A 19,257-nucleotide genomic window follows, 5' to 3' on the forward strand; every position below is an offset into this window, starting at 1 on the left:
GGCCCTGCGCACTTCTGAATCACACGGAATCAGCCTGTATTTCATGTCGACCAGGCCCTGCGCACTTCTGAATCACACGGAATCAGCCTGTATTTCATGTTGACCAGGCCCTGTGCACTTCTGAATCACACGGAATCAGCCTGTATTTCATGTTGACCAGGCCCAGCGCACTTCTGAATCACACGGAATCCAATAAGCAATCTACGTTGACCTTGGCGCAGTTCTGTCGTCACGACGGTTCCGCGGAGGGGGGGGGTGGCTAGCGTCTGATTACTTCCTGTGTTTCATCCCCCACGGAAAGCGGGAAACAGTCGCGCATAAAACCGCCCGTAATCAGGGATCGTGACTGATGGCAGGGATTAGGTGAATATAGGGCATTGGCCTGTCAGCAGGCGTTCAACATGGGCGTAAATCACGGCCGGTTCAATTGCAGGTCCCTTAGAATGGGACGTTGTGTGGAATCTGATTCAGTAGAAAAATGGACTAGATTTTCCAGGAGTTATAGATATTTAAAATACTTAATAACTTGAATACAGGCACATTCCTGTCAATAATTAAATCCGTTTAAATATTGACAGGGTTTTTCTGTCAATAATGATTTATGCCACAATTGATAGAATTTTTTGGTCAAGAAGGATTTTTCTGTTGACAGGATGGTGATAGGATATTTGCACTATTGACAGGATGGTAATAGGATATTTTGCACTATTGACAGGATGGTAATAGGATATTTTGCACTATTGACAGAAATACATTTCTTAGGAGCCAACCAGAGTATTATTTACAGAATTAGAATAACACAGCATTAACATCAGCATGATTTAAAAAAAGAAACAATGCATTATCCTGTCGACTCTAACCCTAACCCCTTGTAAAGCCCGAACTCTAACCTTGATCTTGTTAGATCTTGTCAAATAAAAGACTATATGTGTGGGTCACGATATCCGCAATAGCTGCCCGTGTCCCACGTGTATTGCACTGTTGCAATTCCAATAAATCTAAATCCAAATAAAAGACTAAAAAAGAAAAGGGTACAAACAAACGAAGGCCCCACTGGGGTTTGAACCCTCGACTTACCGCTCACACTATCACTATACCATAGAATCAATTCATGAAACAAGGGCAAATTGATTTCTGTGCATTTTGTCTATAAGAAATATCTTCCTGTCAATAGCCATGGCGTCGGTAGAAACATGAAAATATGTTCTATTGTTGTGAACACGGATCCAGGAACGCAAGACCCCCCGCCCTGTACAGACACAGGCCCATCCCCGCACTATGGGATCAGCTGAAGCAGACCCCCCGCCCTGTACAGACACAGGCCCATCCCCACCCTGTACAGACACAGGCCCAACCCCGCCCTGTACAGACACAGGCCCATCCTCGCCCTGTACAGACACAGGCCCATCCCCGCCCTGTACAGACACAGGCCCATCCCCGCCCTGTACAGACACAGGCCCATCCCCGCCATGTACAGACACAGGCCCATCCCCGCCCTGTACAGACACAGGCCCATCCCCGCCCTGTACAGACACAGGCCCATCCTCGCCCTGTACAGACACAGGCCCATCCCCGCCCTGTACAGACACAGGCCCATGTCCCCCCTGTACAGACACAGGCCCATCCACACCCTGTACAGACACAGGCCCATCCCCGCCCTGTACAGACACAGGCCCATGTCCCCCCTGTACAGACACAGGCCCATCCTCGCCCTGTACAGACACAGGCCCATCCTCGCCCTGTACAGACACAGGCCCATCCCCGCCCTGTACAGACACAGGCCCATCCCCGCCCTGTACAGACACAGGCCCATCCCCGCCCTGTACAGACACAGGCCCATCCTCGCCCTGTACAGACACAGGCCCATCCCCGCCCTGTACAGACACAGGCCCATGTCCCCCCTGTACAGACACAGGCCCATCCTCGCCCTGTACAGACACAGGCCCATCCCCGCACTATACAGACACAGGCCCATCCCCGCCCTGTACAGACACAGGCCCATGTCCCCCCTGTACAGACACAGGCCCATCCCCGCCCTGTACAGACACAGGCCCATCCCCGCACTATACAGACACAGGCCCATCCTCGCCCTGTACAGACACAGGCCCATCCCCGCACTATACAGACACAGGCCCATCCCCGACCTGTACAGACACAGGCCCATGTCCCCCCTGTACAGACACAGGCCCATCCCCGCCCTGTACAGACACAGGCCCATCCCCGCCCTGTACAGACACAGGCCCATCCTCGCCCTGTACAGACACAGGCCCATGTCCCCCCTGTACAGACACAGGCCCATCCACACCCTGTACAGACACAGGCCCATCCCCGCCCTGTACAGACACAGGCCCATCCCCGCCCTGTACAGACACAGGCCCATCCCCGCCCTGTACAGACACAGGCCCATGTCCCCCCTGTACAGACACAGGCCCATCCCCGCCCTGTACAGACACAGGCCCATCCCCGCCCTGTACAGACACAGGCCCATCCCCGCCCTGTACAGACACAGGCCCATCCCCGCCCTGTACAGACACAGGCCCATCCCCGCCCTATACAGACACAGGCCCATCCCCGCCATGTACAGACACAGGCCCATCCCCGCCCTGTACAGACACAGGCCCATCCACACCCTGTACAGACACAGGCCCATCCCCGCCCTGAACAGACACAGGCCCATCCCCGCCCTGTACAGACACAGGCCCATCCCCGCCCTGTACAGACACAGGCCCATCCCCGCCCTGTACAGACACAGGCCCATCCCCGCCCTGTACAGACACAGGCCCATCCCCGCCCTATACAGACACAGGCCCATCCCCGCCATGTACAGACACAGGCCCATCCCCGCCCTGTACAGACACAGGCCCATCCCCGCCATGTACAGACACAGGCCCATCCCCGCCCTGTACAGACACAGGCCCATCCACACCCTGTACAGACACAGGCCCATCCACACCCTGTACAGACACAGGCCCATCCCCGCCCTGAACAGACACAGGCCCATCCCCGCCCTGTACAGACACAGGCCCATCCCCGCCCTGTACAGACACAGGCCCATCCCCGCCCTGTACAGACACAGGCCCATCCCCGCCCTGTACAGACACAGGCCCATCCCCGCCATGTACAGACACAGGCCCATCCCCGCCCTGTACAGACACAGGCCCATCCACACCCTGTACAGACACAGGCCCATCCCCGCCATGTACAGACACAGGCCCATCCCCGCACTGTACAGACACAGGCCCATCCCCGCCATGTACAGACACAGGCCCATCCCCGCCCTGTACAGACACAGGCCCATCCCCGCCCTGTACAGACACAGGCCCATCCACACCCTGTACAGACACAGGCCCATCCCCGCCCTGAACAGACACAGGCCCATCCCCGCCCTGTACAGACACAGGCCCATCCCCGCCCTGTACAGACACAGGCCCATCCCCGCCCTGTACAGACACAGGCCCATCCCCGCCCTGTACAGACACAGGCCCATCCCCGCCCTATACAGACACAGGCCCATCCCCGCCATGTACAGACACAGGCCCATCCCCGCCCTGTACAGACACAGGCCCATCCCCGCCATGTACAGACACAGGCCCATCCCCGCCCTGTACAGACACAGGCCCATCCACACCCTGTACAGACACAGGCCCATCCCCGCCCTGTACAGACACAGGCCCATCCCCGCCCTGTACAGACACAGGCCCATCCCCGCCCTGTACAGACACAGGCCCATCCCCGCCCTATACAGACACAGGCCCATCCCCGCCATGTACAGACACAGGCCCATCCCCGCCCTGTACAGACACAGGCCCATCCCCGCCCTGTACAGACACAGGCCCATCCCCGCCCTATACAGACACAGGCCCATCCCCGCCATGTACAGACACAGGCCCATCCCCGCCCTGTACAGACACAGGCCCATCCCCGCCCTGTACAGACACAGGCCCATCCTCGCCCTGTACAGACACAGGCCCACCCCCGCCCTGTACAGACACAGGCCCATGTCCCCCCTGTACAGACACAGGCCCATCCCCGCCCTGTACAGACACAGGCCCATCCTCGCCCTGTACAGACACAGGCCCATCCCCGCCCTGTACAGACACAGGCCCATGTCCCCCCTGTACAGACACAGGCCCATCCCCGCCCTGTACAGACACAGGCCCATCCCCGCCCTATACAGACACAGGCCCAGCCCCGCCCTGTACAGACACAGGCCCATCCTCGCCCTGTACAGACACAGGCCCATCCCCACCCTGTACAGACACAGGCCCATCCCCGCCCTGTACGGACACAGGCCCATCCCCGCCCTGTACAGACACAGGCCCATCCCCGCCCTGTACAGACACAGGCCCATCCTCGCCCTGTACAGACACAGGCCCATCCCCGCCCTGTACAGATACAGGCCCATCCCCGCCCTGTACAGACACAGGCCCATCCCCGCCATGTACAGACACAGGCCCATCCTCGCCCTGTACAGACACAGGCCCATCCTCGCCCTGTACAGACACAGGCCCATCCCCGCCCTATACAGACACAGGCCCATCCCCGCCCTGTACAGACACAGGCCCATCCCCGCCCTGTACAGACACAGGCCCATCCCCGCCCTGTACAGACACAGGCCAATCCCCACCCTGTACAGACACAGGCCCATCCCCGCCCTGTACAGACACAGGCCCATCCCCGCCCTGTACAGACACAGGCCCATCCCCGCCCTGTACAGACACAGGCCCATCCTCGCCCTGTACAGACACAGGCCCATCCCCGCCCTGTACAGATACAGGCCCATCCCCGCCCTGTACAGACACAGGCCCATCCCCGCCATGTACAGACACAGGCCCATCCTCGCCCTGTACAGACACAGGCCCATCCTCGCCCTGTACAGACACAGGCCCATCCTCGCCCTGTACAGACACAGGCCCATCCCCGCCCTATACAGACACAGGCCCATCCCCGCCCTGTACAGACACAGGCCCATCCCCGCCCTGTACAGACACAGGCCCATCCCCGCCCTGTACAGACACAGGCCCATCCCCACCCTGTACAGACACAGGCCCATCCCCGCCCTGTACAGACACAGGCCCATCCCCGCCCTGTACAGACACAGGCCCATCCCCGCCCTGTACAGACACAGGCCCATCCTCGCCCTGTACAGACGCAGGCCCATCCCCGCCCTGTACAGATACAGGCCCATCCCCGCCCTGTACAGACACAGGCCCATCCCCGCCATGTACAGACACAGGCCCATCCTCGCCCTGTACAGACACAGGCCCATCCTCGCCCTGTACAGACACAGGCCCATCCCCGCCCTATACAGACACAGGCCCATCCCCGCCCTGTACAGACACAGGCCCATCCCCGCCCTGTACAGACACAGGCCCATCCCCGCCCTGTACAGACACAGGCCCATCCCCGCCCTGTACAGACACAGACCCATCCCCGCCCTGTACAGACACAGGCCCATCCCCGCCCTGTACAGACACAGGCCCATCCCCGCCCTGTACAGACACAGGCCCATCCCCGCCCTGTACAGATACAGGCCCATCCCCGCCCTGTACAGACACAGGCCCATCCCCGCCCTGTACAGACACAGGCCCATCCCCGCCCTGTACAGACACAGGCCCATCCCCGCCCTGTACAGACACAGGCCCATCCCCGCCCTGTACAGACACAGGCCCATCCCCGCCCTGTACAGACACAGGCCCATCCCCGCCCTGTACAGACACAGGCCCATCCCCGCCCTGTACAGACACAGGCCCATCCCCGCCCTATACAGACACAGGCCCATCCCCGCCATGTACAGACACAGGCCCATCCCCGCCCTGTACAGACACAGGCCCATCCACACCCTGTACAGACACAGGCCCATCCCCGCCCTGAACAGACACAGGCCCATCCCCGCCCTGTACAGACACAGGCCCATCCCCGCCCTGTACAGACACAGGCCCATCCCCGCCCTGTACAGACACAGGCCCATCCCCGCCCTGTACAGACACAGGCCCATCCCCGCCCTATACAGACACAGGCCCATCCCCGCCATGTACAGACACAGGCCCATCCCCGCCCTGTACAGACACAGGCCCATCCCCGCCATGTACAGACACAGGCCCATCCCCGCCCTGTACAGACACAGGCCCATCCACACCCTGTACAGACACAGGCCCATCCACACCCTGTACAGACACAGGCCCATCCCCGCCCTGAACAGACACAGGCCCATCCCCGCCCTGTACAGACACAGGCCCATCCCCGCCCTGTACAGACACAGGCCCATCCCCGCCCTGTACAGACACAGGCCCATCCCCGCCCTGTACAGACACAGGCCCATCCCCGCCATGTACAGACACAGGCCCATCCCCGCCCTGTACAGACACAGGCCCATCCACACCCTGTACAGACACAGGCCCATCCCCGCCATGTACAGACACAGGCCCATCCCCGCACTGTACAGACACAGGCCCATCCCCGCCATGTACAGACACAGGCCCATCCCCGCCCTGTACAGACACAGGCCCATCCCCGCCCTGTACAGACACAGGCCCATCCACACCCTGTACAGACACAGGCCCATCCCCGCCCTGAACAGACACAGGCCCATCCCCGCCCTGTACAGACACAGGCCCATCCCCGCCCTGTACAGACACAGGCCCATCCCCGCCCTGTACAGACACAGGCCCATCCCCGCCCTGTACAGACACAGGCCCATCCCCGCCCTATACAGACACAGGCCCATCCCCGCCATGTACAGACACAGGCCCATCCCCGCCCTGTACAGACACAGGCCCATCCCCGCCATGTACAGACACAGGCCCATCCCCGCCCTGTACAGACACAGGCCCATCCACACCCTGTACAGACACAGGCCCATCCCCGCCCTGTACAGACACAGGCCCATCCCCGCCCTGTACAGACACAGGCCCATCCCCGCCCTGTACAGACACAGGCCCATCCCCGCCCTATACAGACACAGGCCCATCCCCGCCATGTACAGACACAGGCCCATCCCCGCCCTGTACAGACACAGGCCCATCCCCGCCCTGTACAGACACAGGCCCATCCCCGCCCTATACAGACACAGGCCCATCCCCGCCATGTACAGACACAGGCCCATCCCCGCCCTGTACAGACACAGGCCCATCCCCGCCCTGTACAGACACAGGCCCATCCTCGCCCTGTACAGACACAGGCCCACCCCCGCCCTGTACAGACACAGGCCCATGTCCCCCCTGTACAGACACAGGCCCATCCCCGCCCTGTACAGACACAGGCCCATCCTCGCCCTGTACAGACACAGGCCCATCCCCGCCCTGTACAGACACAGGCCCATGTCCCCCCTGTACAGACACAGGCCCATCCCCGCCCTGTACAGACACAGGCCCATCCCCGCCCTATACAGACACAGGCCCAGCCCCGCCCTGTACAGACACAGGCCCATCCTCGCCCTGTACAGACACAGGCCCATCCCCACCCTGTACAGACACAGGCCCATCCCCGCCCTGTACGGACACAGGCCCATCCCCGCCCTGTACAGACACAGGCCCATCCCCGCCCTGTACAGACACAGGCCCATCCTCGCCCTGTACAGACACAGGCCCATCCCCGCCCTGTACAGATACAGGCCCATCCCCGCCCTGTACAGACACAGGCCCATCCCCGCCATGTACAGACACAGGCCCATCCTCGCCCTGTACAGACACAGGCCCATCCTCGCCCTGTACAGACACAGGCCCATCCCCGCCCTATACAGACACAGGCCCATCCCCGCCCTGTACAGACACAGGCCCATCCCCGCCCTGTACAGACACAGGCCCATCCCCGCCCTGTACAGACACAGGCCCATCCCCACCCTGTACAGACACAGGCCCATCCCCGCCCTGTACAGACACAGGCCCATCCCCGCCCTGTACAGACACAGGCCCATCCCCGCCCTGTACAGACACAGGCCCATCCTCGCCCTGTACAGACACAGGCCCATCCCCGCCCTGTACAGATACAGGCCCATCCCCGCCCTGTACAGACACAGGCCCATCCCCGCCATGTACAGACACAGGCCCATCCTCGCCCTGTACAGACACAGGCCCATCCTCGCCCTGTACAGACACAGGCCCATCCTCGCCCTGTACAGACACAGGCCCATCCCCGCCCTATACAGACACAGGCCCATCCCCGCCCTGTACAGACACAGGCCCATCCCCGCCCTGTACAGACACAGGCCCATCCCCGCCCTGTACAGACACAGGCCCATCCCCACCCTGTACAGACACAGGCCCATCCCCGCCCTGTACAGACACAGGCCCATCCCCGCCCTGTACAGACACAGGCCCATCCCCGCCCTGTACAGACACAGGCCCATCCTCGCCCTGTACAGACGCAGGCCCATCCCCGCCCTGTACAGATACAGGCCCATCCCCGCCCTGTACAGACACAGGCCCATCCCCGCCATGTACAGACACAGGCCCATCCTCGCCCTGTACAGACACAGGCCCATCCTCGCCCTGTACAGACACAGGCCCATCCCCGCCCTATACAGACACAGGCCCATCCCCGCCCTGTACAGACACACGCCCATCCCCGCCCTGTACAGACACAGGCCCATCCCCGCCCTGTACAGACACAGGCCCATCCCCGCCCTGTACAGACACAGACCCATCCCCGCCCTGTACAGACACAGGCCCATCCCCGCCCTGTACAGACACAGGCCCATCCCCGCCCTGTACAGACACAGGCCCATCCCCGCCCTGTACAGATACAGGCCCATCCCCGCCCTGTACAGACACAGGCCCATCCCCGCCCTGTACAGACACAGGCCCATCCCCGCCCTGTACAGACACAGGCCCATCCCCGCCCTGTACAGACACAGGCCCATCCCCGCCCTGTACAGATACAGGCCCACCCCCGCCCTGTACAGACACAGGCCCATCCCCGCCCTGTACAGACACAGGCCCACCCCCGCCCTGTACAGACACAGGCCCATCCCCGCCCTGTACAGACACAGGCCCATCCCCGCCCTGTACAGACACAGGCCCATCCCCGCCCTGTACAGACACAGGCCCATCCCCGCCCTGTACAGACACAGGCCCATCCCCGCACTATACAGACACAGGCCGATTCCCGCACTATGGGATCAGCTGAAGGTGGTCCTCTTCTGTCAACAGTGAAAACTGTTTGTCGCATCAATGCTATATATCAATATACTGGTTTCAATGATGGGGCATGTTTCCCTAGCTTCCGATTAATACCCGAGAAATTAGCCTGTGTCTGCAGGAAAAGTCTTGTTATCTTATGAACAAACACATCGTCATCTTTTTCTATCATGGAACAAAGCATGCACTTACACTGAGGTCTTGGTCGTGACTCCGGAAGTAATCCGCAATGTATCTGACGTTTTTCACGGCCTTTTTCAGCTCTGGCGGTAGGTCAGAGGGCACATCCGGCGGGTCGCCGTGCCTGTAGGGCACATCCGGCGGCAGGTCGCCATGCCTGTAGTGCGCGTGCGCCGGGCGCGTGCGCGGGGAGTAGTGCGGGCTGTCCGTGCCGTCCTCCGGGAAGTCCTCGTGAGGGTTCCGCGCGCTCGACTCCGACACGCGAAGAGCGTACTTCCGACACTGGTTCTCGTACAAAATGGCGGACTTTGCTTTCAAGCACGTGTCACTATCGTCTGCGTCCACGTGATTTCCCAGCATGCTGGCCGTTTCCGGGCGGTGCTGTAGCGAGGATGTGGAATGATGGAGCAGGCTGGAGGGCGGCGTGGACAGAAAAGGCTGCGGGAGGTCCCACACGTCCACGGTGCTGAACCTGCGGTGCAACACCGGCCTCTTCATCAGCAGCAGCCTGGGCAGCTTGTCCAGGAAAACCGTTCTGACCCAGGGCGGCATGGTGTGCGTGCTGGGGTGCCGGTGGTGAACGTTCAATATGTACACTGTGGTAACTATTGTGAAAGTGACGAAGATCATGGTGAACATGATGTACTTGCCGATGAGCGGCACGTCCAGAGAAGTCGGCGGAATGATGTCGGCGATCAGCAGCAGGAACACAGTCAGGGCCAGCAGTACGGAGATGCTGAGTGTGATCTTCTCCCCACAGTCGGACGGCAGGTAGAACACCAGAACCGACAGGGACGTGATGAGAATGCACGGGATGATCAGGTTGATGGTGTAGAACAGAGGCCTCCTCATTAAGATGAAATCAAAGTAAACATACGGAAGCGGATCTCCAGCATGAGAGCTCTTCCTGCCGGGCAGCCTGAGGATGTCCCACTCGCCGTTCTTCTTGAAGTCGTCCATGACGGCGTTCCGGTCCTTCAGCACCAGGTCCAGCTCCGTGCCGTCGTACGTCCAGGACGCGAACTTCATGGAGCAGTTCTGCTGGTCGAACGGGAAGAACCGCACGTCGATCTGGCACGCGCTCTCGTAGATGGCGGGCGGGATCCACGTGATGTTCCCCCCGGAATAGATCAGGCATTTCGGCATCAGCTGGACGTCGTACTGACCGTTGGCACTGAAACATACGTATAAAAAAACATGGGTTTATTTACTGACCGTTGGCACTGAAACATGCGTATAAACAAACATGGGTTTATTTACTGACCGTTGGCACTGGAACATGCGTATAAACAAACATGGGTTTATTTACTGACCGTTGGCACTGAAACATACGTATAAACAAACATGGGTTTATCTACTGACCGTTGGCACTGAAACATGCGTATAAACAAACATGGGTTTATTTACTGACCGTTGGCACTGAAACATGCATATAAACAAACATGGGTTTATTTACTGACCGTTAGCACTGGAACATGCGGGCATACATAAACTCGGGTTTAGTTACAACAGCACGCGTATTCATGATGATAACGGCATATCAGTGGGAAGACATGATATAAGAGTCAAATATTAGAATAACGCAGCATGGTGTTGCATCCCATCACATCCTTTGCCACCAAACTTACTTGTTGAAAAGAACAATCTCTGGTCTCCATACGATCTCTGACGGGACCCGGATCACTTTGATGTTGTCGTACTCCCTCGGGTTCCAGGATAGTCTGTAGTCAAACCACTCCTGCATTGGGTACGAGGGGAGCAAACCGTTAGGCTACAAACCATTCCTGCATTGGAGGGGGCGTAAGGCTAGAGGGCCTATTGACATCGATATGATGTTTCATTTAGGCGAGATATTACGTCCTTTGTAATGAATTGCAATTCATTGTACCTTTGCGCACGGGCAATAGGCTACGGTATTTATGTTGGGTAACCGCCGCGGTACATGTTTCTCCTGACGGTCTCCTCTTTCGCTCACTCCGGAAATGCCCCCCCCCCCTCATTAGCGGGCACGGTTTCTCCCGTCGTCCTCTGCGCTAATTACCCCTACGGGACTCGGACTCTGCCGAACTTCCCACTCGTGCCTTCGGCATCGCTTCGGGTTTCGCTCGGAAGTTTGCCACGGCTGATCTCCGCGCCGAGCACTTTGTCACGATCGGAACTTCAGCAGCTATTCAACGACAATACCTTTGCCTACCGCCTGTGCTTTGCGTGCTCTGTTTCCAAAAAGAAACAAGCCTCACGAACATTCAGGTGATTTTAACATTTCAATCAGGTTTTCTTGTGAAATATCTTAGCAATTGTGAAATATCAAAACAAACCATACGTTGGTTTCTAATTTTCTCCTGGAGGATGTCTTCAGAACAGACAGTTGGCTCATTACTTAACCGACATCATACCCATACATTTTTGCGACTAATCTGCCCGTATGGGATCCCATTCGAATTTGCTCATAAACATATTTCTTCTGGTCATTTTTGTAACTAGTATTCAAACTACAAGTTTTCAAAAAACTAGTATTCCTAATTGACTAAAAAAGAATACTCCCAGAATGGAGCGAAGTAAGTGATATCTCACCTGGTGAAGCCAGACGTTTGTTTTCATTTTCTGGTTTTTCTCGTCCTGGAATAGATTGATAAGTTGTAAGTATATAATATCATTTTTTGTATCATAAATATCTGGGGCTAGACGCTGAAATTTCCTAACTCCTCACGTTCACAGAACCCCCCCCCCGCGCACACACGTACGCGGCTCAAACTCCCACTCGCGGCTCCCGCTTGCCATACTTCGCGGTGACGGATCGCGGCTTTACCGGACATGTTTACACAGGTGGCCGGTACTGCGATATTACCGGCGCCGAGCACAACCTCTGCCTTACTTTCGCAACCTGCCAACCAGTTTACTAAAGACTTAGTTAGCAAACTCCTTTAAAAAGATTGCTTCCAATAATCATTCGATCTTACTGGATTCGGTTTGTCGATTTTGCAAATGAAAATACATTGCGATGGCGGTCTCCACAATGAAGGCTTTTCCCTTTTCGGATCGTCTATATCACCTCCAGCCTAGCGCCTGCACCGATCGATATCAACATGTAATTGAGGGAGGCCCTCTCCCCACGGGCCCCATTCTCCTACTTACTGGATACCAGATACCTTTATATTCAGGGGTACAGTACACGCCACTGCTGAGACAATATATGCAGTATTGAAAACTTAAGTGACAGGACAGTTTCTATATACTCCTAATATTTACATTTCTTCTTAACAAGGTATTTACTGTCTGTAGAATGGGGACACTTGCGTAGAGAAACACCCAAAACACCAATGGAGTCCTATCGATGGCTTTGCCAAGATTTGAATGTCTCATAACGACAACCCGCACACCGTCGTCGCGTGGGGAGAGACACGTGAGTTTAACCCTCATCCGATGATACGTAAACATACGGTTTAAATGCACTCCATTATGTTTTGCTCCGAAATGTGTATATTTTTGTGTGATTACTATACATACATTACTATACATTTCGTTATCGATGATAAGGGTAACTTACCACGTTAATGAGTTAGAGCTATCGATGATAAGGGTAACTTACCACGTTAATGAGTAAGGATGATTAATGATGCTGATTATTCACCACATCAATGAGTTAGAACTATCGATGATAAGGGTTACTGACCTAGTTAATGAGTTAAAACTATCGATGATAAGGGTTACTAACCTAGTTAATGAGTTAGAACTATCGATGATAAGGGTGACTTACCACGTTAATGAGTTAGAACTATCGATGTTAAGGATTACTGACCACGTTAATGAGTTAGAACTATCGATGATAAAGGTAACTTACCACGTTAATGAGTTAGAACTATCGATGATAAGGGTAACTTACCACGTTAATGAGTTAGAACTATCGATGTTAAGGGTTACTGACCACGTTAATGAGTTAGAACTATCGATGATAAGGGTTACTAACCTAGTTAATGAGTTAGAACTATCGATGATAAGGGTTACTGACCACGTTAATGAGTTAGAACTATCGATGATAAGGGCTACTTACCTAGTTAATGAGTTAGAACTATCGATGATAAGGGTTACTGGCCACGTTAATGAGTTAGAACTATCGATGATAAGGGTTACTGACCACGTTAATGAGCTGAGAGATGGACAGGCGGAAGTGGACCAGGACCTTCTCGCCGTTGTACCTGGCGGGCCGGATGAGCGGGTTGTAGCGGGACTCGTTGAACAGCCGCTGGACCAGGCGCTCCTCCGCTTCTGCTGCCAGCGTCTCTGCAGGGAGCAACAGTTCGCACAACTCAGAAATTCATGAAATACTCTTAAAGTGCACAATCACATCATCTTAAGTACACATTTCACTATCTTAAACATGTCACAAGTATGAAATCATCTCACAGGTGCGCCTCCACCCCTCCCTGTACTCCACCATGGTTTGGGGGCAAGCCTTCTGACACACAACACTTATCTACACACAGTTAATGAATGTAGGTAGTGCAAGGTCTGCCTTCACTTGCATGTCCAGTTTGGAAGCCCATGGAACATCGCTGATGATCCTACATTGTTCCTACAGGAATGTCCAGCAAAGCGTAACCAACGCCTTTTTGTATGATTGGTATCTGTTAATGTTAAGCCTTCCAAGTCATGTTATTGAAGCTCCTAGCGTTACAAAAATTTGTGTGTGCTAAATTTGCATGTTAAGTATTTCACTATGTACATCGCTGCTATCTGCATACCGAGTATCATGGAAATCCGCCTCTCCTTTGTTCAGTTATCCTCCTTGAACTAATTAGAGCAAAGCCACCATTAAGTTCAAGACCAAGGAGCTATCTCGGAAGCCCAAACATGCACTATGTCATCCTTTCATTCTATTCTACCAGGCTACCACCGCAATATCGAGACCACAGCAAGTCATGGACAAACGATACAAAGTTCTGTTGCAGTACCAAGGTCACACAGTAGGTGGTGGGTCAACCTAAGCTTGACCTTTGACTTCCAAACAGCTAACCATATAACAAATATCATCACAATTTACCCGGAGGTTCTTGTTTTCCACAAACATGCAGACACGCGGATTATCATTGCGGATGAAGATCCATGCTGGTTCTAAGGAGCATTCCAGTATATAGCAAGACGTAAAGCAGCAAAGTAGAACCACGATATAGAAGCAAAGGAAAGAATCATTTTTAGCACAAAACAGCTGGCTGGAAAGTTTTTTACCAAAAGATCAGTACTGATGAATTTTTGAGTCGATCCCTCCTCCCTGTGAGTGGTAGGCACAATGATGTATGTGAGCTGCTTGAAGCTTGGAGACGACCCCTCCCCTTGACATTTCGCCTGTATATGAAGTTAAGACCGAGCCATCTATCCGCGCTACGTGCCGCTTTGAGATGAGCCTATCCTTTAACATTTAGCCCGACCCATCCGTCTGCCCGGCCGTTAGTGCAGGTCGCCCAATAACCTGAAGGGCAAGCGACATCTCCTCTGATTACGTTTTATCTTCACCTTGACCCCCAGAACATCAATCTTCTACTGAATCACGCGGCCTCCCGGGAGCGTCGTTTATATCACGTGACACACGACCTCCCGGGAGCGCGCACGGCCCGCCGGGAAACAAGCCGCACAGCCTGCTGGGAAATGCACGCTTTAAATCACACTGGTTCTGATCCAGCAGATACGAACGCCATTTTCTTTGGTATAAAGGCAATAGAGTTAGAGATGTAAACAAAAATCTATATTGCGTTAATGTCAACATGGCCGTGTTTCAGTTTCCTGTAGGCATTAATTGTATTTTCAAAAGTGTGTCGAATAGCAAGACAGCATGTAGCACAGCTGAGTATTACAGCTGCAGAGCACAGTAAAGCTGACGAGCTATATCTGATATAACATACGGTTATGTACAGGTATCTAATATAACATCAGCATCACATCAACTGCTGATGCTATATCTGATATAACATCAGTATGACACCTGCTGCTGATGCTATATCTGATATAACATTAGCATCACATCAGCTGCTGATGCTATATCTGATATAACATCAGTATGACACCTGCTGCTGATGCTATATCTGATATAACATTAGCATCACATCAGCTGCTGATGACCCAGACAGGATATCACTCCCTCGTGAAGTCAGTCGGTGGGGCTATTGGAAAAGTTTCACCACCACCTATTAAGCCTGTCCTGAGTTAAGTAATTAACAACTTTTCAGAGTTCGACATACGCGGCAGTTAGGGTATGAGTAAGCCATGTGACAGAAAGGTAAGACATTTTTACTTGGCTGTGTTATAAAGTCCGTGAGAAACGTAACTCGGTCCCCTTGGCGTAGGCTATACAATAGCTGATGGTGCGATCAGCGGTGTTTGTGTCCCAATTTTACGTTGATCTAAGCAACACATCGACAGGATGCCGTAGAGTGTGTGATAACTGTCGCTATAAATGGTCGGTTTCTGGCTGATATAATGAAATAAAAAGGGAAAATTAACAGACACCAGTGTGCGACTGATGTAGCCAGGTTAAGAGTTTATCGCGGCTGTGTGTGTTTGTGGAACACACGCGGATGTGTGTGTTAGTGGAACACACGCGGATGTGTGCATTAGTTGAACACACGCGGATGTGTGCGTTAGTGGAACACGTGTGGACGTGTGAGCTAGATATCGGTGATACCATCCCATAATGTAAACATTCCCATCTTGGCAACGTATAAATCCAGATTTTAGATCATTCATGAAGGCTGCTGGACCATACATGACTTGGGTTACTCCTGGCAGATGATCGGATATGGACACAATACACCCCATACATGTATTTGTCATACCTGGGCCGCGAAAACGGGTGTTCCGGACCGGGTGCTAATTTTTCGTATCATGGGGTTCGAGAGTTGTATCACACGGTCTTCCATAGAATTTTTCGAATGAATTTCGAGTGCGCCAGTTGCGCCGCCGTCAAAAATTGGAATACCAATTTGGAGGCTACAATCTATGTTGTTACAGTTTTTGTTACAACCTATATCACGTAGCGCTTACCTACTATACTTGCATGTAAACACTGTAGTGCCTACATTATGTAGTGCTATCCCACCATACATGTATGTACACACTGTCGGGCCTACATTATGTAGTGCTATCCCATCATACATGTATGTACACACTGTAGGGCCTACATTATGTAGTGCTATCCCACCATACATGTATGTATACACTGTTGGGCCTACCTGGATAGTGCTAACCAGTAACCTACCAAATACCATGAATGTATGGCTACACTGCAGAGCCTAGTCAGTATGTATATATGTATATATGATGATGTATATATGTATATATGGTGATGTATATATGTATATATGATGATGTATATACGACACACTACAGCGGCATCCTGCTGGTTCCTCCCATGGAGATTGATGAGAAACTAGCCGAGTGGCCACAGGAGGCTCCGCAGGGGTTTTCAGGACAGGTTGACCGTTGTCGGTTTTGTTTGTGTGCCATCTTTCAAAATTACTTACGATTTTAGGTGCACTTGGAGGAATGCCTGTACCCTATGCTGCTTACCAGAATTTATGTCTTCGAAAACTAAGAGCATTGAAAAGTTACTTGAGATAATGACAATATTTAAAATGATGCAATGACTGACCTCATCTTTCATTTTATCAAATGGTGACAGTTGAAAATACGTGCATTCCCAATTCACTCGTGACACTTATACTTGGTTAAAACGACTCTATTTTTCCTGTTAAGGCAGGCCAGGACACCACGAGATGAACTTGGTAACTAGCACATGTGCGGACTATGTAAATGCTCAAGATAATCACATCAAAAGAATAGAAGGAATTTGGGGGATAATGTCGAAGAGCAGCATGTAGACATGTCCACATAAACAGAACAGCACAACCCTTGAAAAGGACAGGTTCATGGCCGCCGGAGTATGACAATATATCGGTATAAAAGGACAACACAACGCAAACTAAAGTGTAAGCAGGATACAGATGGTCACAGGCAGCATCGGCATAACACAGGGCTAGGAGAACGCTATGCACAAAACAGCACGCCATAACACAGGGATAGGAGCACGCAGTGCACAAAACATCAAGGCATAACACAGGGATAGGAGAACGCAGTGCACATAGCATCAAGGCATAACACAGGGATAGGAGAACGCTATGCACAAAACAGCACGGCATAACACAGGGATAGGAGAACGCTGGTCACAAAACAGCACGCCATAACACAGGGATAGGAGAACGTTGTGTACAGAACAGCACGGCATAACACAGGGATAGGAGAACGCTATGCACAAAACAGCACGGCATAACACAGGGATAGGAGAACGCAGTGCACATGGCATCAAGGCATAACACAGGGATAGGAGAACGCTATGCATAAAACAGCACGGCATAACACAGGGATAGGAGAACGTTGTGTACAGAACAGCACGGCATAACACAGGGATAGGAGAACGCTATGCACAGAACAGCACGGCATAACACAGGGATAGGAGAACGTTGTGTACAGAACAGCACGGCATAACACAGGGATAGGAGAACGCTATGCACAGAACAGCACGGCATAACACAGGGATAGGAGAACGTTGTGTACAAAACAGCACGGCATAACACAGGGATAGGAGAACGTTGTGTGCAGAACAGCACGGCATAACACAGGGATAGGAGCACGCAGTGCACAAAACAGCACGACAGAACAGGGATCAGTAGTTATGGCAGGGAATGGGCAATGCCGAATAATACATCACGAGAAAGTAAAATAGAACAGAAACCAAGATGTGCGATACAAAAGGGACTGAGCGGGAGAAGTGGAGGAGCGCTAGTGTCTATGATTCTTGTGCTCTTTAAACACACACAGTCCGTCTAAAAAAGCAACATCCTGCAGCAATATTCCCCTCCTCCTTAAACCATTTTAAGGGTTTTGCTTCACGTCGACACTTATCTTTGTTTTTCTCTCCCTCAGCCACTAGTATGAACCTTCCTTCAGCCAAGATGGAAAACCCTCAAAACCGCGCAATCACTTCTCCTCCGGAACCCGCAGATCCGTCCCTCATCCGTCTATCTTTATTACCGGACTCGACCCGAAACATTAGGAATACTCCAAACGCTAATTGTTTGAATTAAAGTGAGTGATTGTCTATGTGGGGAAGCCTTACATGTCCTGAGGCTCCAGAGCGCATGCAGGTTTAAGGGAAGCGTCTCGGTAGTTAGTATAACCTGCACTGTGCAGAGCGCGAGGTGCCGTTCTGTAGCCAGGTGAACTGGTGAATGCACAGTAAGGCAGGTGAACTGATGACTGCACAGTAAGGCAGGGCCGGGCGAGCAACGGCTTCATTAGGCCTCTGTGCGCATCGATCAAACGGTTAATAGCGGGATTCCACCGACAGACACGAGCCATCGATTCCGCATGGCCGACAGACACGCACCGAGCCGCCGCAGAGATGCGCGGAGCGGCCCGGCAACACGCACCGAGCCGCCGCAGAAACGCGCGGAGCGGCCCGGCAACACGCACCGAGCCGCCGCAGAAACGCGCGGAGCGGCCCGGCAACACGCACCGAGCCGCCGCAGAGATGCGCGAGGCGGCCCGGCAACACGCACCGAGCCGCCGCAGAAACGCGCGGAGCGGCCCGGCAACACGCACCGAGCCGCCGCAGAAACGCGCGGAGCGGCCCGGCAACACGCACCGAGCCGCCGCAGAGATGCGCGAGGCGGCCCGGCAACACGCACCGAGCCGCCGCAGAAACGCGCGGAGCGGCCCGGCAACACGCACCGAGCCGCCGCAGAAACGCGCGGAGCGGCCCCACTGATCATCGTGAACAAACACAGCTCATAAACACCGAACCCACCTCGGGCCGCCGCACGCCCGGGCACTTATGGGAATAAACACGTGCATTATGGATGGTTTCAGACCAGTTGACAAGGGCTCACAA

The 19,257-nt window shown here is 54.2% G+C and overlaps 1 protein-coding gene across 1 annotated transcript in view; it reads right to left on the reverse strand.

Annotated features, from left to right (window-relative positions):
* Positions 1–19,257, reverse strand: part of LOC136427101 (neuronal acetylcholine receptor subunit beta-4-like) — a 33,787-nt gene that overhangs the window by 8,394 nt on the left and 6,136 nt on the right. The window contains exons 3-6 of the mRNA XM_066415815.1: positions 13,453–13,598; positions 11,892–11,936; positions 10,946–11,055; positions 9,330–10,491 (exon numbers count right to left, since the gene is read on the reverse strand). Coding sequence (XP_066271912.1) covers positions 9,330–10,491; positions 10,946–11,055; positions 11,892–11,936; positions 13,453–13,598 — 1,463 coding nt within the window. The remainder of the gene's footprint in view (positions 1–9,329; positions 10,492–10,945; positions 11,056–11,891; positions 11,937–13,452; positions 13,599–19,257) is intronic.

This window comes from Branchiostoma lanceolatum, chromosome 2 (genome assembly GCF_035083965.1).
Source record: "Branchiostoma lanceolatum isolate klBraLanc5 chromosome 2, klBraLanc5.hap2, whole genome shotgun sequence".
Taxonomy (NCBI): domain Eukaryota; kingdom Metazoa; phylum Chordata; class Leptocardii; order Amphioxiformes; family Branchiostomatidae; genus Branchiostoma; species Branchiostoma lanceolatum.